Consider the following 24,251-nt stretch of genomic DNA (forward strand, 5'->3'; position numbering starts at 1 on the left):
CTTGTCATCAGGTCTTTATACCCCATACTATTGCCATCTATGTGAAGGCTCTGTAATACTGATTACATCCTTGCTTTTATTTTAGAAATCTGGGTTTCCGTTTTAGAGAACATTTATTGTTGAATTGTTATGCAAATTACCGTAGCTGGAGGAGCAGCAGGTGGGCGCAGCTCTTCTGCCTCTCTTCCCTATTCACCACCCACCACTTGTCTCCTATCAGTGACCAACTCTCGTTTCAGTGACCGGTTTCTCCTTCCCAAGATCGTTGTCATTCCTCGGGGAGGTGCATGTACTGTAGGAATCTGCAGATTGTACCAGACACTCACAATCCTCTCCACTAGTAGGCTGGGAATGGGAAAGATTATTAGGAGTGAAGACAGTCAGTGTTCTGGTGTGATCTGTAAACTATGCAGAGCCAAAAGAAAAGAGCATTATACACGATAAGCACACCTGTATACATATGTATACACATAACTCTTGCTGTATATTTTTGTGGGTTCCATATTATTGTTTTTGTTATGTATATGTTAGTTTTGGTGTAATCTTGGTTTTAATTGTTTTTATATTAGTGCTTGTATTTTTGTCTCAATAAAATTTGTATATTTTTATACAGGTGTGGTTATCATTGTGTAATTGTCATGACCGAAAAGGTTAAGTCCAACGGACGACACAACTTATACCTATAACGGGATGGAATGGGGTGAGGAAGGCCCTAACCATAGGGAACGAGGGACGGGGGGCACCTCCTGAGCTCCAACCTGAGCCTGTCCCTAAACTCCCCTAACGCCCTAAGCGAGTCCTTTCCCCCGCCGCGGTCACGTGCCTAGTCCCTGACTGTCAATCAGTCCCTGACTGTCTTTAATATGCCCATTGGCCGTGTAGTTATTACAGGTGATACATTATTAAATAACTGTGTTTCACCTACTAAAAACGTTCTACAAAGTCACAGCAGTTGGTAAAACAAATGAAATTAAACTTTTAAATTAGTCGTAAATCAGCCTTAAAGATCACTCAAGAGAGGAGAAATAAGGCTGGAGCTATCAGACAAACTTACTAACGGTTATCACGGAGAATCCTTTTGATACATAGTGGTGGCAAAAAAACACATTAACATTTTTAATAAAACCCTATGGCAAAATTATTTTAGACCAAAAACATATGAATTTAGAAAAAAAAAGTGCCCAGAAGTGTCCGTATATTTAAATGGGGTTATCAGAATATTTTTTATCTATCCATAGGTTTGAAGATAATGAAAATATTCACCTTCTGCAGATCCAGAGACACCTCTCCATCTCTCCATCCATCCAGTCCGATGTAGACAGCACAAGCTGGTAATCTTAGTGATTGGCTGCAGCGGTCACTTGCACAATAGTCAATATTTCACCACTGCAACTGGTGAGTAGTGCTACATTAGTTAGTTTCTACATCTGCCAGCTTATGAAGAAATAAATATTACCGTATTTCTGGACAACCCATGTAAGCTTTTAGGAAGAAAATGGCAGAACCCATTTAACACAAAAAATACACTTGTATAAGTGAAGAAATCGAGCAAATAAACTACACAGAACAGAGCAAATGGATATATCTTTATTATATAAAGCTGGTCGTACAGAGTAAAGTGTCAGATAGGCATCGATTATTGACAAGATATCTGGGGCACGAAGTGCTTAAAAGCAGGCTAGGTATGGCCCATACCTGCACGACAAGTTTAACTAGAGTGAGCGTCCTTTAAGGCACTGCAGTCTCTTTAAAGGCCGCGATGTGGCGACTTAGAACAATATCACAAGGTTATCATCAGATCAGCAGCCACACACATCAGAGTCCGGTTACTTTAGCTTGGTCATGATCACATGGACCATTGGTGGACTTGCATTTTGTCACTTACGGTCTGAACTAGGGGTTCGGTTTCTCCCCTTCACTTGCCTGATGCGTGCATACGCTGCTATGGGCGAGTTCTTGGGTGGGAAGGTAACAAGGTTTAGAGAATGTTGTGAGCCTTTTCTTTCGGGCTGATCAATATTTGGAGATTTCATTGTGTCCTTTGGTAGGGTCATCGCGTTCAGTTTGGGACTAGGAGGTCTACAGAAAGTAAATAAATAATAAAAAAAAGCATAAAAATTAAAGTGCATAATCAAAAGATAATCCTGGAATAAATCTCACTGAATTCGAAAACAGGTTTATGTGCCAAGCTCGAGATCGTGTAAGACATTTTAAAAAGATATTGCATCATTGTTGGTTTTTGTCTTTTGGGAAATACTAGGCAAACACTATAACAATTCACATAGTAAGCCATAGTAAAGAAACGGACAGTGCAAAGTATGAAGTGAGGTCACAAAAAATGGTATGTAGGTGCAAAGTGACAGATGATGTCGTCAATGGCACAGTGAAGGCTGCACCTGGACACCCTACTGAGCTATAGTGTACATTATACTCCATACAGGAAGGAATACTGCGCTGTCTAAGGGCTTAAGGAGCTTATACATTGGGCAACGATCATCAGGGGATCAAATGACATTGATCACATCTATTATGTGGACAGCAGGTTCTGCAAACAACAATATAAATGAAGGGGGAATGAATTCTACTAACATTCATTTTTTAGGAACCCCCTTATAATAATCATGATGGGAATGAAAGAAAATAAGCATTTATTGACTTTCTATAGTGTCAGTAATAATAAACATAGCAATTATCGTAAAGTAAACCATTTAGCTATATTGTGATATTAATCACCAAGTGATGAGGCAGAAAATAAATGATGGCGTACCAAGATTATCATTGGGAAAACTTGATCGTCCTTAGGCCTCTTTCACACTTCCGTTTTTGACCATCAGTCAAAATCCGCCAGGTTTTGAAAAAAACGGATCCGCCATTTTTTTTTGAGGATCCGTTTTTTTCCCCATTGAGTTGCATTACTGGCGGATCTTGACGGATGGCCATCCGTTGGATCCGTTTTTGTGAGGATCCGCCACATTTTTTGCGTCCGCCGGCATGCCTGGACGGACCCTGCAACGTTTTTTTGGTTGTTGGATCCGCATTTTCCATTGCGCATGCCCGGAGAAAGGAAGTCAGGGAGAAAATTAACCCTGAAATCCTTTCTGGCGGACCCAAAAAATTCTCTCTCTCGCCAACGGTTCCTTTAAAATTCCTCATTTTGCGGATCCGTCAAAAAACGGATCCTGTTGCATCCGTTCACATCAGTTAGCAACGGATCCGCTTTTCCGCCTTTTTGGCGGATTTTAACTGACACAAAAAACTGAAGTGTGAAAGAGGCCTTATATACAAACTACTGTCATCATTTATTGAATGGTTCCATGTTAACAGTTGTCGTCTGACTTACCATACAATATTGCAAGATGAAAATAACATTAATCCTAGCTCCAATTTTGGAGTAGAACCATCTCAAGGAGGATCACAAGGAAATGGGTAGCCTGTGACTTAAATATGTGTGTCTGAGCAAAGGGTCTGAATACTTATGGCCATGTGATATTTCGGTTTTTCTTTTTTAAATAAATTTGCAAAAATTTCTACATTTCTTTTATTTTCAGTCAAGTTGGGGTGCAGAGTGTACATTAATAAGAAAAAAATGAACTTTTTTGAATTTACCAAATGGCTGCAATGAAACAGAGTGAAAAATTTAAAGGGGTCTGAATACTTTCCGTAATCATCGTACATTGTGACAGGGTCACTGGCACTGTAGCGCAGATATGTGTAGCAAAGGTTGTGTCTAGCCAAGTGTGCTTGTGTACAGAGTGGTCAGGAAGAGTAGCCATCTGACAAACGAGTGTTCAACCAACATACCGAATGAATCCCAGAATAAGACATTTTCCAGGAGGTCAGTGACAAAATACGGTACTCACTTTTTTGTACTACTTCTCTCACAGCTTTGTAATTGGGGTTCAGGAGAAAGTGGCTCAACTGTGGTAGGGAGAGTCCAGAGCTGAGTTTGAGGAATCACCTATAATGTAACAATCAAGTAATAAAATTAGTTTCTAGTGATGAGCAAACGTGCTCAGATAAGGTGCTATCTGAGCACACTCGCGTGCTAACCGAGTATCTACTGCTTGCTCCAATAATATGTTCCAGTCCCTGCGGCTGCATGTCTCGCTGCTGTTAGACAGCCACAACACATGCAGGGATTTCCGGCAATGCATGTGTTGTGACTGTCTAAACAGCCGCCAGACATGCAGCAGCAGGGACTGGAACATATTATTTGAGCACGCCGAAGTCACTCGGTTAACACACGAGCATGGTCGGATAACATCTCATCACTATTAGTATGCTAACGTACATATATCATCACCAGAGGTGCGGGTGGCCATACTAATAGCAATCTGCATGATATGACGGTAAATGACTATTTTTGCGCACTTGTGTTGAAGGACTGATTAGAACAGATTGAGAAATAATTTCTCAGGTTTACAAATGCCTGGTAATTTTTGTGTCTGTGATACAGATGAGCGATGATTAGTCAATTACAAGGAATAAAATGTGTATAGGAAATGTATACAGTGTATGACGTGAGGACTCCAGTCCTAGTACGGCCAGGACTGTTTATGATACTGAGAAAATCATTGCTATTGATGTAATATATTTATCAAGAGAAGCCATAAGTAGGTGCAGATCTCCCACTGTATCCAGCTGCTCCCCGCTCCAAGCAGGGCTGTGGAGTCGGAGTCGGAGTCGTGGAGTCGGAGTCGGTGCTCATTTTGGTGGAGTCTGGGTCGGAGTTGGAGTCTGTATAAAATGGACCGACTCCGACTCCTAAAATATATAATAAATTGGGTACAGTAATTCAATGCAGGATGTGCTGAATATTTTTTCATAGGAGTTTGGGAAAGTTATGAAATGTCCTATAAATGGCTGTTCTATTCCTGATCTAAGGCTACATTCACACACAGCGTTTTTCCTGTGTTTTTTGAGGATACGTTTTTCCTGTGTTTTTTGAGGATACGTTTTTCAGCTGCAAAAGCTGATCATCTTTTTAAAAAACTGCATCACCTGAAAGGTTTTTGAGCTCATAGATAATGTTTTCAATAGCAAAAGCAGATTAGAAATCTGCTCTATCTATCCATTTATCCATATCTGTCTATCCATATCGTATCTGTACCAAAAAGAATGAAAACCGGGTAGTACACCAATATATATTCTGTTCTATATAAATATCTTGATTATTGGATCATAAAAATGATTAAATGTCTGAGGATCACATTGTACTACAATAAATTTTTCACTTAAATATAAGCAATATGTGTGGGAGTCGGAGTCGGAGTCGTGGAGTCGGAGTCGGTGTAAGGGAAATTGAGGAGTCGGAGTCGGAGTTGCAGGTTTGGCTTACCGACTCCACAGCCCTGGCTCCAAGAAAAGAATAAATGAAGAGGTGGCTGCGCACAGTGTTGAACTGGGGTGCCAAGGGCCCACCAGTAACATTGAGTTTGAGGGGCCCACTTTTCACCTGCATACAAATACTACACTCCCCTCATTCACAAATTTACCTATATCTCTACATAATAATAAGCTAGGTAGATTGGTTAATGACTGATGAGATGCTGCTTTTTTCTGTACAGAGTAAATCAAGTGAATTATACCTAGTACTATCCATATAGTGGGGTTGGGGGCCCAGATCTGCACAGCGGCCCACCGGGGGATTCCCCTGTTCCTGTCAGGAACACCGTACTGCACTTGCTCACTGAGCCAGAGCGTGTGTCCTGAGTACAAAGACTGTGTACAAAGATACCTGCGGAGCGGGCAGCAGTGGTGACAATGCATGCTCCAGGACCTGAATCACGTGACTGCTGGGGGCGTGGCCTAAGCTCCACGGAGCTAGTAGCTGCAGGGAAACTCCTAGAAAGGTAACTACAGGACAATGTTACCGAGGGGCATAGACAGAGACAGAAACCAGATCAAGCCAAGGTCAAAGCACGAGATAGCAATACAGTACCAAAGGATTAGACAGAATGGATAGTCAGGACGTAGCAATAGATCAGAAAACCAGAACGGGCATTAGACGGTACAATAGGGGTAAACTGTAATGGAGTAACGATAGCCAAGCCAGGAGGTCAGAACCAGAAAAGACAATGGTACCAAAACGAGAGACGGAGTACAGAGTGAAGGAACAAGCCGGGCCATACACGCGAAGTAAACAAACAACGCAGAGTACACGCACACCAGGGGTCAGACACACCAGAACAGCAGTATAACTGACAGAGAATGCTAGTTTGGAGTGAGTATAAATACCCCTCCCAGATCCAAAGAAAGGCCGGCAAAAGTTAACCCTGTGAGAACAGGACATTAACCATGTCCTAACCATGACAGTTCCCCTATGGGCCAGTCCGAGCCTGGCTGCGCATGTACATGGCTCTATATGTAACCTCTGCATTCATTATCCACATGGTGGCAGTGGCTACCATATTGGTACATAGTATTATCATAAATGATGGCTACTTTCCATCTTAATTAGCTGATCACTGTGATCCCCAAGAATCCTACAGATCGAAAGAACATGGCTCTGAAAAGTTTTAAAACAGAGCAGTGGGTTCCCATGTGGTGGATTAGTGATAACTTGCTAAAATGGGATTATGCCTTTAGGTTGACTAGTTTTGATTAGTATTCATATTTTAGTACAAAGTCATTAAAAACATTTTCATACACGGAACACAAATATCAGAGACCTGCCAAGCTGCTGGGGCTTGGCTTTCATGTAACAAGGTGTTTTGAATGAAGTGGTAAAAAAGAACGATTTTGGTACTCACCATAAAATCTCGTTCTTGGAGCCTTCATTGGGGGGCACAGGTAACCAAGGGTGTATGCTGCTACCACTAGGAGGCTGACGCTAGGCAAAAAAAGAGTTAGCTCCTCCTCAGCAGAGTACACACCATTTGGCACAAAACTTGTCAGTTAGTGAAAAAGCAATAGGACAAGCAACAACAAATAACTATACACAAGCCCAACAAAAGCACAAACAACGGAGAGTGCTGTGTCCCCCACTGAAGACTCCAAGAAAGAGATTTTACAATGAGCACCCAAAATCCTTCCAACTCTTTCACTTTACTGGTGGACACCAGTAACCATGGGGTGCCCTAAAGTATTCTCATGTGAGGGATATCTTGTTCAAATCAGATTGGCAACGACACTTGCAGCACCTTCCTACCCAGGTTGGCATCAGCCGAGGTATAGGTACAGTACAGACCAAAAGTTTGGACACACCTTCTCATTCAAAGAGTTTTCTTTATTTTCATGACTGTGAAAATCGTAGATTCACTCTTAAGGCATCAAAACTATGAATTAACACATGTGGAATTATATAATTAACAAAAAAGTGTGAAACAACTGAAAATATGTCTTATATTCTTGGTTCTTCAAAGTAGCCTTTTGCTTTGATTACTGCTTTGCACACTCTTGGCATTCTCTTGATGAGCTTCAAGAGGTAGTCACCGGAAAAGGTTTTCACTTCACAGGTGTGCCCTGTCAGGTTTAATAAGTGGGATATCTTGCTTTATAAATAGGGTTGGAACCATCAGTTGTGTTGTGCAGAAGTCTGGTGGATACACAGCTGATAGTCCTACTGAATAGACTGTTAGAATTTGTATTATGGCAAGAAAAAAGCAGCTATGTAAAGAAAAACGAGTGGCCATCATTACTTTAAGAAATGAAGGTCAGTCAGTCAGAAAAAATGGGAAAACTTTGAAAGTGTCCTCAAGTGCAGTGGCAAAAACCATCAAGCGCTACAGAGAAACTGGCTCACATGAGGACTGCCCCAAGAAAGGAAGACCAAGAGTCACCTCTGCTGCGGAGGATAAGTTCATCTGAGTCACCAGCCTCAGAAATCGCAGGTTAACAGCAGTTCAGATTAGAGACCAGGTCAATGCCACAAAGAGTTCTAGCAGCAGACACATCTCTACAACAACTGTTAAGAGGAGACTTTGTGCAGCAGGCCTTCATAAAATAGCTGTTAGGAAACCACTGCTAAGGACAGGCAACAAGCAGAAGAGACTTGTTTGGGCTAAAGAACACAAGGAATGGACATTAGACCAGTGGAAATCTGTGCTTTGGTCTGATGAGTCCAAATTTGAGATCTTTGGTTCAACCACCGTGTCTTTGTGTGACGCAGAAAAGGTGAACGGATGGACTCTACATGCCTAGTTCCCACCGTGAAGCATGGAGGAGGAGGTGTGATGGTGTGGGGGTGCTTTGCTGGTGACACTGTTGGGGATTTATTCAAAATTGAAGGCATTCTGAACCAGCATGGCTACCACAGCATCTTGCAGCGGCATGCTATTCCATCCGGTTTGCATTTAGTTGGACCATCATTTATTTTTTAACAGGACAATGACCCCAAACACATCTCCAGGCTGTGTAAGGGCTATTTGACCAAGAAGGAGAGTGATGGGGTGCTACGCCAGATGACCTGGCCTCCACAGTCACCAGACCTGAACCCAATCGAGATGGTTTGGGGTGAGCTGGACCGCAGAGTGAAGGTAAAAGGGCCAACAAGTGCTAAGCATCTCTGGGAACTCCTTCAAGACTGTTGGAAGACCATTTCCAGTGACTACCTCTTGAAGCTCATCAAGAGAATGCCAAGAGTGTGCAAAGCAGTAATCAAAGCAAAAGGTGGCTACTTTGAAGAAGCTAGAATATAAAACATATTTTCAGTTGTTTCACACTTTTTTGTTAATTATATAATTCCACATGTGTTACTTCATAGTTTTGATGCCTTCAGAGGGAATCTACAATTTTCATAATCATGAAAATAAAGAAAACTCTTTGAATGAGGTGTGTCCAAACTTTTGGTCTGTACTGTATGTACCCTGTATAATCTCGCGAATGTCTGAAGGGATGACTAGGTGGCGGCCTTGCAACTCTGGGTTGCAGAGGTCTGCTGGCGAACGGCCCAGGAGGCCCACACCGTACGGGTGGAGTGAGCCCTCACTGCCGGAGGGGGTTGTCTATCCTTAATTAGCTAAGCCTCCAGTATAGCCGAGCAGATCGAGTGGGCGATAGTAGACTCGGAGGCATGGAGTCCTTTAAGACGATCCTCAGGAATCATAAACAACGCATCCAAACTTCCGAAGGATGCGGTCCTTGAGAGGTAGTGTCACGCACAGTGTGGGAAGACCAAGTGCAACACGAGGGAAAGAGTGGGGGAGCCAAAACGCTAGGGAAATGGGGAGTGGAGACCCCTAGGCAGCTCTAACACCACCCTGTCTGCCTTAAATGTCCCTATATAGGTTCTGCACCTATCGCCGAGCAGGAACCTAATCCCTGTCTGACCCTTAGCGATAGGCCCTGGTTAGGTAGAGGACGAGGTAGAACTAGTCAGTCCACACTACAACTAAAGACAGAGAGGGTAAACAAACAAGGGGAACATTTATCTTGAACAGACTCAGAGAAGGAACACCAGACGACCTCCAACAGCACCAGAGAGGGGAGGAAGATAGCCAACATCTTTAGCTCCAAGCCTTCACAAGGGAGAAATGTGTATATCACTGGTCATTCCCAGAAGCAGACTGGGAGTCTATAAACACCCAGGTCCAAGTGTGTCAATTAGAGCCAGAAGGAGGTTGCCACTGGGTCCAAGAGTCAGAAGGATTAAGAAGATGTCTGCAAAGCCAAACGCAGAGACCTTCTGCAGCCAGATGCAGAGCGACTGTCTGCAGCTTCTGACACACCGGTGACAGGTAGAGACATAAGGCTTTGACTCCAGCTTTCCAGGGGATGACCTTTCCAGGGGATGGACAGGAGACGAGCAGAATGAAGGGACGAAAATATCCTCGTTGACATGGAAAGGGGAGACTACCTTGGGAAGGAACGAAGAAACAGGTAGTAGAACCATCTAGTCCTAGTGAAGGACGAGGAAAGGAGATTGGCAAGAGAGCTGCAAATTCTGATAGAACTAATCGCAACCAAGAAGCCAATCTTACAGGAAAGAAGGGAGGATGTAATGTCCTGAATGGGTTTGAAGGGATGCTTCTGAAGAACACTCAAAACTAGGTTAAAGTCCCACGTGTACACAAAGGACGATAAGGTGGCACTAGGCGAGCAACTCCCTGAAGCAAGATCTTGACCTGGGAATGAGAGGCCAAATTCCGTTGAAACAGAATTGAGACCTGACCCTTGAGGGTACAAAGAGACAAACCGGACTCTAACCCTGACTGTAAAAACACTAGGATGGATGGAAGGGAAGAAGACATAGGAGCTATGTGGCTGTCTTCACATCAGCCAAAGAGGGCCTTCCATGTCTGATGATAAATATATAGGGACGAAGGTTTCCTTGCCTTTATCAATATGACCTCTCTCCGGACTGCAGCTTCAACGGCCATGTCATTAAACTGAGACACCAAGAATTCTGGTAGAAAAGGGGACCCTGAGATAGTAGGTCTGGTCAGTTTGCTGGTTGGTCCAAGCGTTTCCAGGGTACATCTGAGAGTAGGTTGACTAACTCTGCATACAAGGCTCTTCTAGGCTAGTCCAGTCACTAGGATGACTGGAACTCCTTCCGTCTTGATCTTCTTGACGAGTGTGGAGATAAGAGAAAGAGGAGGAAAAAGGTACGGAAGTTGGAACGGAGACCATGGATTGATCAGGGCATTGTAACTGAAATCCAAGGAGTCTCAAGACCTGGCCATGAAACAAGAAACCTTGCGATTAATTCGGGATGCCATCAGATCGACGTTGGGAGTGCCCCACCTCTGACAGATTTGTTGGAGGGGCTAAGGGACCACTCGCCTGAGAAAAAGGTCATGATGACATAAAAAGTTGGCGGCCCAGTTGTCCACGCCTGGAATATGCACTGCTGATATTGTTGGCTTGTGTCCCTCGGCTCAAGCTAGAATCCGTGAGAAATCTAACATGATGGACTTGCTGTATGTCCCGCCCTGGTGGTTTATGTATGCCACGGACGTGGCATTGTCGGATTGAATGCGAACTGGTCGGCCTGCTAGAATGTCCTGCAAGTGGAGAGAGGTAGATGGCTCTGATTTCCAGAAGGTTGATGGGACGAGAAGTTTACTGAAAGTTCCAGTGACTCTGGACAGTGTGTTGAAGGAAAGCCGCATCCCCCCCATCCAAAAAGATTGGCGTCCATGGAGACTCCACCATACCGATGAATACCTTACTCGGAGAGGCAGAAGTATGGGACAATCCAGGGAAGAGATAATTTTGTCCCAGGCTGAGAGGAGGGACCATTGGAGGGAACGTGTATGGAAGTGTGCGAACGGAGTGAGCCGTCCTTCTTTAGGACCACGAAGAGGTTGGAATAGAAATCTAAGAAGTGTTCCTGAGAGAGAATGGGTATGATGACCACTATAAAATCTTGATTCCAGCTCACCCATTTGCTCTATGCCCAATGCCCATCCACCTGGGGCCCAGATGCCGGCCTCGCCATGAGACTGCTTAGTGCAGTCGAAATGCGTGTAATGGGTCATGTCGACCATGTAACTTTTTATTTTGTATGCACTATATTTTCTTTTGAAAAATAAAAAGAAAAGGAAGATCCAGTCCTGTTGAGCTGGACTCCAAATTTTTTTTATTATCTATGATGACCACTATTTGGAGGAGAGAGGAGGTGGCTTGACAGAAATCGGAGACTTAGGTTTGGACCCTTGGAGGCCTGGACATGAAGAAATGTCTGCATGGGATAGAAGAAAATGTTATCTTTTAGCCTGTGGAAACGATCTCCCTGACCCAGGTGTCGACTACGGAGAGCCATGCATTCCAGTAAAGAGGATTTACCAGGTTGGGGTGACCCATCATGCAGAAGAGAATCTATCAGATCGGGATCATGATGGCTTGGCAAAGCGACCCTTTGGGAATCATGCCTGGGGGGTTTGAAGACGACTTCCTTCTTTCTCGCTGAGCAGGAGATTGATCTCGCTGAGAGGAGGTCCCAGGAGAAGAGAAATGACAAAAGAAGCGAAAATGAAGAGAATGTCTCCTAGTGAATGAGTGTTTACAGTTAGGCTGAAAAAGAGAGGCACTCTTACTACCACTGGGTTCCGAGATGACGTGATCCAGCTTAGATAAAAAGAGTCGTAATTCCTGGAAGGGGAAGTTGGTAAGGGACTTTTTGGATGCCGGGTCCGCATTCCACACCTTGAGCCAGAGAAGCCTGCGTATGGCTACAACGTTGCTAGTGATACAGGTGGAAGAGCTGGTGGTGTTAAGAGACGCGGAGAGGAAATTTTTCTGAATGGGCAGTCTGGTCAGCAAGATCAGCCATTTCGTCCGGCAAGGCTGCTGATCAGATACCCTGCTGAAGGAGTTTTGCTAAGGCGGAAACAGTCTCAGCTACCGATGTGGAAGCGACGGTGCCAGCAACTTCAAAGGCGGACGTGGCTAGAGCTTCGATCTGATAAGAACTATCAGAAAGTGACATGACATTCTAAGCGGACAGACGTGAGACTAGTGGGTCCACAACTGGGGATTCTGCCCATTTGTTGAGGCGATCAGGACTGAAAGGATATAAAATATCCAACTGCTTTCCACCTGGGAAGCACTTTTCTCGGTGCTGCCATTGTTTGGTAAATATTCCCTCAAATTCCTTGTGGTTGGAAAACACCCGGCAAGGGCATTTTGCATTTTTGACTGATACTGAGTGATCTAGGGGAGGAAAATCCTCCTTAATATTGAGCGTTTGACTGACGGCAGAGATGAAGCTGTTGACCATATCCTGGAGTTTGGAAGTCAGTGTCAGGATCAGATTCTGACTTGGAAGCAAGTTCAGATCCAAGGGCCACCTCAGGAGAGGAGGAGTGCGATACAGAGGGCATCCTGGAGGATGTGGAGGAGAGGTGGAAACAGATAAGGAACTGGAGTGTGCCCACTTCTTGGACCTTATCCTCCTAGGACCTGTACCAGGGACTGGGACACCATGGTTAGGTCAGTTACTGAGAAATAGCAACAGTCCTCTGCGGGGGGGAGGGGGGTTATGCTCTCGTGGGGGGCTCCTGTGAAACTTGCATGATGGAAGTGCTGCAATTTGGGCACAAAGTCGAAGCCTGACCTGTGGGCTACTTCTTTTTAGAGAGGGAACAGGTGTAGTGAATGATAGTGGGTAGGGACGAGAGCGAGACTCACTAAGTCTTTGCATATGTATAGACCTGTGGCTGAGTGGGGGATGCTGAAGAGGGCTAAGCCTAGGAGGGAATAAAACAGCCTGGACGGAGCCTACCGGGTCCTGGATGCAGAGAACTTTGTCTGAGCGGATCTGTGCGACCGTTGGGAAGAGACAGGTCTTACAGAAGCGACACAGTGAAGCTGTGTCTAGCGCTGTAATACCATCGGAGACGGAGTTATTGAGAAGGAAGGGGGAAGTAGACAAGGGGAGCTGAAAGTTTGCGCGTTGAGAAATTAGTCAAGCAGGGAGAGGTCTCGTACGCTCATTGGCCGGTGAGCACGAGAAGGGGATGTGCACAAAAGAGTGGAGGCCTTAGAAAGCTGTGGCCTAAATTTATATGTAATTTTCACGAGCTGGAAAGAGAAGGGGAGCTGAGCTCTCCTCTATCCTTTCTGATGCCACCCACTGCCTTGAAGAGGGACTGTGGAAAAAGAGACAGTACCTAGCTGGTCCGAGGTCCCGACTCATTCTTCACAAACCATAGGACGGTATCAGGCAGGAGCCCCCAGGTGAGGAGGGGGTAACTTGGAAAGGCGTCCTCTTTCTTGCACAGTCGTAGTCCCAGATGGTGCCGAAGACAGTGTCGACCCTTAGGGGGGAGTGTCACTGAGGAGTAACAATCATCTTCCTCCTGCCCCGGTCCGATGAGAGAGCTGGGGTGGAGAAAAGGCAAGGACCACCTGCCACAAACCACCCTGAGAGACGCATGAAGTATCAGGGGGTAAGATCATGCCCCGCAGACCAGAGGGTACGATGTCGACGGCACCACACTGGTCTCTCGGTCGCTTATTTTAGGGAAAACAGGATGAGAAGTTACACCGTGTTACCTTGAATGGAAGAACCTGAAAAGCAAAAGGAGAAAAAGACGGATCTGGAATAAGATCCAGGTCTGCCTCCTACTGACACTAAGCTTTGTTCCAATCGGTGGGTGTACCCTGCTGAGGAGGAGCAAACTCTTTTTTTGTCTAGTGTTAACCTCTTTGAGACAGGAGCATATAAAATGACAAGTCAGATTTGAAAAATTTGGCAAAAATTAAGGCAAAAAAAGTATGGTTTGTATAGTACCACAAAATTCTATATCCCTAGCAGAAAATGATGCCAATGATTATAAACTAAATACCAAATACATATATTAATGGCATCCAAATGGGACTATAAACAACTGTTCTGCGCAGAGAATATGAGAACATACAAAAGGAGCGTATTCTGAACAAAAAATTATTAATCTTTATTAATACGTTAAACCCATTTCAAGCTTACATGAAAAAAGTGCCAATAGTGCATGCTGATGAGCTCAAAACGCAATAAGTGGCACCATCAAATGGTAGGTAGGAAAATTAGGATAGAATAACCAGTAAGTACTGAAGTCTCAAACATATAGTGGGCAGCACAGTGCTAACAAAAAAATAAGTTATCTGATGCAAATACATACACACTAAGTATAATATGAGCCGAATGCAGTGCTGCAATGTAATTAGTTACCACTACTGAACTACAGTTACATGAAATAATACATATTGAAACCTACCAGAACTCAAGTGATGGTGTCACTTCCCCAACGCGCGTTTCGGTGACGTGCCTTCATCAGGGGGAGTTTTGGGCTCATCAATATGCACTATTGGCATTTTTTTATGTAATCTTGAAATGGTATTAATGTATTAATAAAGATTAATAATTTTTTGTTCAGAATATGCTCTTTTTTTGTATGTTCTTATGGTTTGTACAGTATTGATATTGGTCCCTTTCTTGATTACCTTCAGCGCCCCTTGTCTGCCTCTCTCCCCCAGTCTGTGCAGGCTTACTCTTAATTTGGAATTCTCCTCCTCCAGAATACTTATACGGATACTGTTTGCCTGAAGCTGTTTTTCCATGTCTTCCGTAATGTCCCCAGAGCCTACAATGCAGGACAATATAGTTTAGATAATTTATTGTGTAATAGAAGCCTAACAATCAAACATTTGTGGTGTTTAACAATTTATACTGAAAAACCATCATGTGGGCAGACTTATTTATGGTATTGTAATTGAAAAACTGGCACAAGAGAGTTCAGAAAAGAACACTGTAGGTTACTTGCATCATACAGGAAAGAAAACAATCGCTGAAACAGTATTAATTAATCTTCCCCTGTATGTTTATCTTTCTGAAGGAAATGCAGAAGGACCATGCAGGAGGAGAGTTCCCACTTATTTCTGCATTTGTCATGCATTATCTCCAGACCGGCACAACTGGAAAAAATACAAAAAAATTAAGAATAAAAGACATCAAGAGATAATAGTTATGTCTTAAAGCTGGCCACAGATTGGAAACCTTTTCTCAAATTTTAAGGATGTCCATCAGTAAAGGAGCAAACAGTGAAAAATGTTTGAAAAAGTAAAACAGATCTTCCAGGATTTTCAATAACCGATGTGACATGAGAAGTGTTTATGGGTGATGACAGAGCAAAGTAATCGGAGTCAGGGAGTCCCACCAGATCCGTAATGCAACACGCAATGGCGCATGTCACGAATATTTTGGAAATGTGAGGTATACACAGGACCAAAGAAAGTTTATTAGTGCTGTATTATAGCTCCATGTGTTTCAGAGGATGTGTAAAATCTTAATGGAGTAGTGTGCACGAGGCCCTACTGCTACAGTAATCCACATGTAATATACCACACAGAGAAAACCAGTGCAAAGAGTCCAGCGTACATATAGGTAAAAATTCAAATCTTTATTGAAATACCAAGTAAAGTAAAATTGTGGAATAAGAAAGTGACACTACAGAAAAAAGCAGTGTAATGCTGAACAACACACCTCAACATAATAAATATGATGGATAAAGTACACCCCTGGCAGGGTAAGTGATGGCATATATAAACAGAGGGAGTGGGGTGGAGAGCACATAACAAAAGTAAAGGGAAAAATCCCTGGCTAAACCACACAAAATGAAGCCACCAAAATCTCTGAAAATATAGAAAGACACATACCAGGGAGAGAGGGTACTACACAGCATACACAGCCAACCCCGACGCGCGTTTCGGAAATAATTCCACGCCCCCTGAGGGGCATGGAATTATGGCAGAACCAGCGCATCCACGGCAATTGCCTGCGGATCCCGGGATCGAGCGACAAACGCCGGTACCTTGGCGTTCACTCTGGAGGCCATTAGGTCCACATCCGGCGTCCCCCATCGTGGGCAGATCTGCTGGAAGATCTCGGGGTGAAGTGACCATTCCCCGGATGCGAGACCCTGCCGGCTGAGAAAGTCTGCCGCCCAGTTCTCCACGCCCGGGATGTGGACTGCCGATATCGCCGAGTGGTTTCTCTCAGCCCAATGAAGCACATGCCCTACCTCGCGCATGGCTGCCCTTCTGCGGGTGCCCCCTGATTATTTATGTAAGCCACAGTCGTGGCGTTGTCTGACTGAATCCGAACGGGCCGGCCTGCTAGAAGGGGATGAAACTATCGCAGAGCTAGCCGGATTGCCCGTATTTCCAACAAGTTGACTGGGAGGCATGCCCCCTGCCAGAGAGCTAAGGCCTTGTCCTGAGGGAGAATTACCAACCCTCGGAAAGTGTCGAAGATCATTCCTAAGAAGGCGATCCTCTGAGCTGGCAAAGGGGATGACTTTTTTAGGGTACCGTTACACCTAGCGATGCACCAGCGATCCCGACCAGCGATATGACGCGGTCAGGATCGCTGGTGCATCGCTAGGTGGTCGCTAGTGAGCTGCCACACAGGCAGATCTCACCAGCGACATCGCTGGGGACGGGGATCGCTACTTACCTGTCAGACGCGGCGATCCTGCGTCCTCCCGCCCGGCTCCGGAATGGTCCAGGAGCTTCTCGTGCGATCAGCGATAACCAGCGGGGGAGCCTGTTGGAGGTAAGTATCACATGCAGCGATATCGCTAGCAATATCGCTGCAACGTCACAAAATCGGGGACTTTACAGCGATATTGCTAGCGATATCGCAGTGTGTAACGGGGCTTTAGATTGGTTGTGCCCCGGGAGTGCAGGGTGGCCATGACGACTGCCTTGACCTTTGTGAATACCCTGGGAGCGGTGGCCAACCCGAACGGCAGTGCTGCGAACTGAAAGTGTAGGCCGTTGATGGCGAAGAGCAGGAACCTTTGGTGCGGGGGAAAAATAGGGATGTGTTATGAATGAGTCACCGTAGGAGGCAAAAGCAGAAATACAAGCTAAGTCCAGAAAACCAGAGAAGTTGGCAACTATCAGATTGCAGACCCCTGAACCTATCAGCACAACTAGCAGTAGCCGTGGGGGGTTCCTACGATGCCCTAGACCCCTCGATCACAGCCGGAGAATTACATAGGCCTAAAGAAAGAAAGGGGAAATCTAAACTGCCACAGAGCAGACCCCAAAGCAATAGGCAGCCCCCAACATATGATGACGGTGAAGCAAGATGAAAATACTAACACAGACAGAAAGATAGACTGAGCAAAGACGGGGCCCAGAACTACCTAGATAGGAAAGGACAGGAAGGCTGCTGTCTGCAATCTGCCAAAACCCTATCAAAGACATAAGCCAACAAGCTGATATGAAAAAGGCCCTGAAGCAGCTAGGCTTCAAAAACTAAATCAGCACTCAGGTATTTTCAGAAGACAGAGCTAAATGAATTCAGCACACCCCAGCAGGGAATGGCAGAAAACCAGAAAAACAAAGCAAAACAAAATCAAAGCACCAAAGCAAAAGGCCGAGCAGCAAACTTAGCTTTAGAGGAGCAGGAATTCAGACTGGTCTCCAAGGATCCCACAGAGAAATCACCCGCAGGGCAGAAGGGCGTCGGCAGCCTTATATCCAGTCAGTAACTCCACTCAGCCAGTCATCATCATCAGCCTCAGGTGTTTGATAATCAGGCTCACTACCTTTCTTTACCAGAAGAGGGAGTTCCTCGGGCCTCAGTAATGAAGGGGAAAATGAACTCACAATAGTACCTCCCCCTTGAGGAGGGGTCACCGAAACCTCAACTACGCCACCAGGGCGATCAGGGTGAGCCCGATGAAAGGCACGCACCAATCTTCTGGCATGAATATCAGAGGCAGAGACCCAGGAATTATCCTCCTGACCATAACCCTTCCACTTAACCAAATACTGGAGTCTCCGTCTAGCCAGACGGGAATCCAGTACTTTCTCTACCTCATATTCCATGTTACCTTCAACCAATACAGGGTCTGGAGGTGCCATCCCCGGAACAACAGGTTCAACAAACCTCTTCAACAAAGATTTATGGAACACATTATGGATTTTAAATGTGACAGGAAGAGCCAAACGAAAAGAGACCGGATTAATAATCTCCACAATCTTGTAAGGTCCAATAAATCTAGGCTTAAACTTAGGAGAAGCCACCTTCATAGCAATATTTTTTGATGATAACCACACCATATCACCAACCTTAAACTGGGGACCAATGGTCCTATGTCGTTTGGAAAACCGCTGGGCCTTTTCCTGGGAGAGAGATAACTTATCCACCACTTGGTCCCAGATCTGGTGCATTCTCTCCACCACAGTGTCAACACCTGGGCAGGCAGAGGGCTCCACCTGCCCTGAAGAAAATCGAGGATGAAACCCAAAGTTACAAAAAAAGGTGACATCAAAGTGGCAGAACTAGCTCTATTATTTAAAGCAAATTCGGCCAAGGGCAAAAATGAAACCCAATCATCCTGATCAGCAGAAATAAAACATCTCAAATATGACTCCAAGGTCTGGTTTGTTCTCTCTGTCTGCCCATTGGTCTGAGGGTGAAAAGCAGAGGAGAAGGACAACTGAATTCCCAGCCTGGAACAGAAAGTTCTCCAAAATCTAGACACAAACTGGACTCCTCTGTCAGATACAATGTTCTCAGGAACCCCGTGCAAACGAACCACCTGTTGCAAAAACAGGGGCACCAACTCAGAGGAAGACGGCAACTTAGGGAGTGGTACAAGATGAACCATCTTAAAGAACCTATCACAAATCACCCAAATAACAGTCATCCTCTGAGAGACAGGCATATCAGAGATGAAATCCATTGAAATATGGGTCCATGGCCTCTTGGGGACAGGCAAAGGCATCAACAACCCACTAGAGCGAGAACACGATTTAGACCGGGATCACGTCCCACAGGACTGCACAAAATTCCTGACATCACGAGACAAGGAGGGCCACCAAAAAAACCGACTCACCAGATCTCTAGTACCAAAAATACCTGGATGACCAGCCAAAGCAGAGCAATGAACTTCAGACATCACTCTCTTCTTCCACTGGTCAGGAACATACAACTTTCCACTGGGACAACGCTCAGGTTTGTCCTCCTGGAACTCTTCCAGAGCACGTCTCAAATGGGGCGAGATGTCAGAAAGAACTACCCCTTCGCCTAAGATGGTAGCAGGCTTGGTCACTACAGGAGAATCAGCAAAGAAGCTCCTAGAGAGGGCGTTTGCCTTGACATTCTTTGTTCCAGGAAGAAAAGAAACCACAAAATCAAAACGTGTAAAAAACAAGGCCCACCTAGCCTGTCTAGGGTTCAAGCGCTTAGCCGACTCTAGGTAAATCAAATTCTTGTGGTCAGTGAGGACCACGACTTGATGCCTAGCTCCCTCCAACCAATGTCTCCACTCCTCAAATGCCCATTTCATGGCCAACAGTTCCCTATTCCCCACATCATAGTTACGTTCAGATGGAGAGAACTTTCGGGAAAAGAAAGCACAGGGATTCATTTTAGAAGTTACAGGATCCTTTTGGGACAAAACAGCTCCTGCACCAATCTCAGAAGCATCCACCTCTACCTGGAATGGAAGTGAGACATCAGGTTGCCGCAAAACCGGGGCGGAGGTGAATCTTCGCTTCAGCTCCTGAAAGGAAGAAACAGCCTCCGGAGACCAATTTAACACATCAGCACCCTTTTTAGTCAAATGAGTCAATGGCTTGGCAATACTAGAAAATTTTGCTATAAATTTCCGATAAAAATTAGCAAAACCCAAAAACTTCTGGAGGGCCTTCAAAGAAGTGGGCTGAACCCAATCGTGAATGGCCTGTACCTTGGCCGGGTCCATTTCAATAGTTGACGGGGACAAAATAAATCCCAAAAAAGAAATCCTCTGTACTCCAAAAAGGCATTTAGATCCTTTGACACACAGGGAATTCTCCCTCAAGATCCGGAACACAGTCCGAACATGTTCCACATGAGAATCCCAATCCTTGGAGAAGATCAAAATATTATCCAGATAGATAATCAAAAATTTATCGACAAAATCTCGGAAAATATCGTTCATGAAGCACTGGAAGACAGAAGGGGCATTAGTGAGCCCAAAAGGCATCACCAGGTACTCAAAATGTCCCTCCGGAGTATTAAACGCCGTCTTCCATTCATCCCCATGCTTAATGCGAATAAGATTATACGCCCCCCTGAGGTCAAGCTTGGTAAACCAGCAAGCACCTTTAACTCTGGAAAATAGATCAGAAATCAGGGGTAGCGGATACTGATATTTAACAGTAATTTTGTTGAGTGCACGATAATCAATACAAGGTCTTAATGATCCATCCTTTTTGGCTACAAAAAAAACCCGGCACCTAAGGGTGACGAGGATGGTCTAATATGACCCTTCTCCAACGCCTCCTTAATATAGGATCGCATAGCTTCGTGCTCGGGTACAGATAAATTGAAGAGCTGACCCTTGGGAAATTTACACCCCGGGCTCAGTTCAATTGCACAGTCATAACTCCTATGAGGAGGCAGAGACGCAGACTCATTCTCACTAAATACATCATAAAAGTCCGCCAAATAATCAGGAACATCATGCGACTGAGGAGAGGTGGAAAACACCGGAGCCTCACTAAAGGCACACCGACAACCCCAACTCACCACAGACACAGATTTCCAATCCAACACTGGATTATGAATCTGTAACCAGGGAAACCCCAGAACAATAGTATCATGCAGATTATGCAACACCAAAAATCTGCAATTTTCTTGATGGTCTGGGGCGACCCGCATTACCACCTGGGTCCAAAACTGGGGTTTATTTTTAGCCAAAGGAGTAGCATCAATCCCCCCTCAAAGGGATAGGCGTCTGCAGAGGTGTCATCGGAAATCCACAACGTTTAGCAAAATCCAAGTCCATTAGGTTTAGGGCTGCTCCCGAATCCACAAAAGCCTTGGCGGAAAATGTGGACAGGGAGCAGATCAGAGTAATAGCCAGAAGAAACTTAGGTTGAACACCCCCAACAGAAAACGTGTGTGCAAAGCGTTTCTCTCGTTTAGGACAGACAGAAATAATATGCGAGGCATCTCCACAGAAAAAACACAACTTATTACGCCTTCTGAACTCCTGACGCTGCTCTCTGGAAAAAACTCTATCACATTGCATAGGTTCAGACATTTGTTCAACAGGTGGCAACACCTCTCGTGCAGTTTTGCGTTCGCGCAAACGCCGATCAACCTGAATGGCTAATGACATAGAATCGTCAAGACCAGAGGGAACAGGAAATCCCACCATAGTATCTTTTACGGCTTCTGACAACCCCTTCCGAAAGAGAGCAGCCAAGGCATTATCATTCCAGGTAGTAAGTACTGCCCACTTTTGGAATTTTTGACAGTACAATTCTGCAGAATCACGACCCTGGCTCAATGCCAGCAGGGTCTTTTCAGCCTGATCAATGGCATTAGGTTCGTCATACAACAACCCCAAAGCTTGAAAGAATGCGTTCACATTAGTCAGAATAGGATCATCTGGTTTCAAAGAAAACGCCCAATCCTGGGGATCGCCACGCAGCATAGAGATGACAATTTTAACCTGCTGCGCGGAGCTCCCTGACGAGTTAGGCTTCAAGGCAAAAAATAATTTACAATTATTTTTAAAATTCAAAAATTTAGACCGATCCCCAAAAAATACATCAGGTGTAGGAATCTTTGGTTCAGCAGCATGTGAATGAGCAAGGTAGGCGGAAATTCCCCGCACTTCCGCCGCGAGCTGCTCCACACGATCAGACAATTGCTTTATCTCAATTGAGAAAAAAAAATTCCCCCTACGGCCTCAGAGATATAGAGGAAAAAATATACACACCTTTTTTTTTTTTTTTTTTTTTTACAATTCTTTCCTGCAATTGAGTACCCTAGGATCTGTGGTATGGCGGGTGATTCTGTTATGAATGAGTCACCGTAGGAGGCAAAAGCAGAAATACAAGCTAAGTCCAGAAAACCAGAGAAGTTGGCAACTATCAGATTGCAGACCCCTGAACCTATCAACACAACTAGCAGTAGCCGTGGGGGGTTCCTACGATGCCCTAGACCCCTCGATCACAGCCGGAGAATTACATAGGCCTAAAGAAAGAAAGGGGGAATCTAAACTGCCCCAGAGCAGACCCCAAAGCAATAGGCAGCCCCCAACATATAATGACGGTGAAGCAAGATGAAAATACTAACACAGACAGAAAGATAGACTGAGCAAAGACGGGGCCCAAAACTACCTAGATAGGAAAGGACAGGAAGGCTGCTGTCTGCAATCTGCCAAAACCCTATCAAAGACATAAGCCAACAAGCTGATATGAAAAAGGCCCTGAAGCAGCTAGGCTTCAAAAACTAAATCAGCACTCAGGTATTTTCAGAAGACAGAGCTAAATGAATTTAGCACACCCCAGCAGGGAATGGCAGAAATCCAGAAAAACAAAGCAAAACAAAGTCAAAGCACCAAAGCAAAAGGCCGAGCAGCAAACTTAGCTTTAGAGGAGCAGGAATTCAGACTGGTCTCCAAGGATCCCACAGAGAAATCACCCGCAGGGCAGAAGGGCGTCGGCAGCCTTATATCCAGTCAGTAACTCCACTCAGCCAGTCATCATCATCAGCCTCAGGTGTTTGATAATCAGGCTCACTACCTTTCTTTACCAGAAGAGGGAGTTCCTCGGGCCTCAGTAATGAAGGGGAAAATGAACTCACAACAGGGATGTGTAGGTAGGCGTCTTGGATGTCGATAGAAGCCAAGTATTCTCCCCGCCCCATGGCAGATATGACTGAACGGAGAGACTCCATCCAGAAATGTCTGATCCTAATAAACTTGTTTAGGAGCTTTAGGTCCAGAATGGGCCTGACGGCCCCATCCTTTTTGGGCCCATGAACAGATTGGAGTAGAACCCCTGATATTTTTCGTTCTCCGGTACGGGAACAATGACTCCGTTGTGCTGGAGTAATTTTATGGCTTTGAGTAAAGCCCCTGCTCGGGCGATTACTTTTGGAAGACGAGAAAGAAAAAACCGTCTTGGGGGGTATTTGATGAATTCTATCTTGTACCCCGAGGACACCAGCTCCGTTACCCATGTGTCGTGTGAGACGGAGAGCCAGGTGTGGCAAAACCAAAGCAGGCGGCCGCCTACCTTGCTGAAGTCGCTTTGAGAGTGCCTCAAATCATTTGGCTGCAGATCTCTGGGACCTAGGTCCTCTTGATCTGTGCTGGTGCGTACGCATTCTCCCAAATGGGTTGGCTCTATATGAGACCTGCCGGTCCCTGTCCTGGCTGGGACGACCTGAAGCGGCGGGATTGGTCGCTGCAGCCCACCCGGGGTTGCGAAAGGCCCGAAACCGTGTCTGAGGTTGGTGGCGAAACGGCTGCTTAACCCTTTGTTGAGGGAGGAAACTGCTCTTTCCACCTGTGGAATCAGAGATGAGCTGATCCAACTTCTCCCCGAACAGACGACCGCTCTGATAAGGCAAGGAAGTCAGGGATTTCTTGGAAGTTGTGTCTGCCCGCCATGTCCTCAACCATAAAGCCCTCCTAATGGAGATTGCATTCGCCGCAGTGAAAGCCGCGCAGTTGGCTGCATCCAAAGATGCATTAATTAGGTAGTCCCCGGCCAAAGTGATCTGAATTGCGATCTCTGATACCTCTGCTGGTAGGTCCATACCCTGCAGGGCTCTGTTCAATGATTCTGACCAGGCCATCATGGCCTCGGGAAAAGTCGGGGACTAAATTTCCGGTATGCGCCCGGACTCGGGGCGGGACCACCGGACACCGGGCAAGGAGCCTGCGCCGCCGGCTGCCACGCTATGTGGCGCACCCAGGGAGCCCGGCGATGCCTAAGAACGGCGCCAGGAGCGCCGACCACGGGGGTCCGCAGGAGCCCTCCCAGCCCACCTCCTTCCATACCTCACCCCTCGATGTCCATCT

The 24,251-nt window shown here is 45.4% G+C and overlaps 1 protein-coding gene across 3 annotated transcripts in view; it reads right to left on the minus strand.

The window, feature by feature from the left end:
* Window positions 1-1,574: 1,574 nt before the first annotated feature.
* Window positions 1,575-24,251, minus strand: part of CCDC157 (coiled-coil domain containing 157) — a 61,907-nt gene continuing 39,230 nt past the window's right edge. For all 3 annotated transcript variants that reach the window (XM_073554818.1, XM_073554819.1, XM_073554817.1), the window contains 3 exons: window positions 14,869-15,008; window positions 3,861-3,958; window positions 1,575-2,079 (listed from right to left, as the gene is read on the minus strand). In XM_073554818.1, the coding sequence (XP_073410919.1) occupies window positions 1,878-2,079; window positions 3,861-3,958; window positions 14,869-15,008 (440 nt within the window). In that variant the 3' untranslated portion in view covers window positions 1,575-1,877. The remainder of the gene's footprint in view (window positions 2,080-3,860; window positions 3,959-14,868; window positions 15,009-24,251) is intronic.

The sequence above is a fragment of the Dendrobates tinctorius genome, unplaced genomic scaffold, assembly GCF_039654945.1.
Source record: "Dendrobates tinctorius isolate UK_male_01 unplaced genomic scaffold, ASM3965494v1 ptg000213l, whole genome shotgun sequence".
NCBI classification, from domain to species: Eukaryota; Metazoa; Chordata; class Amphibia; order Anura; family Dendrobatidae; genus Dendrobates; species Dendrobates tinctorius.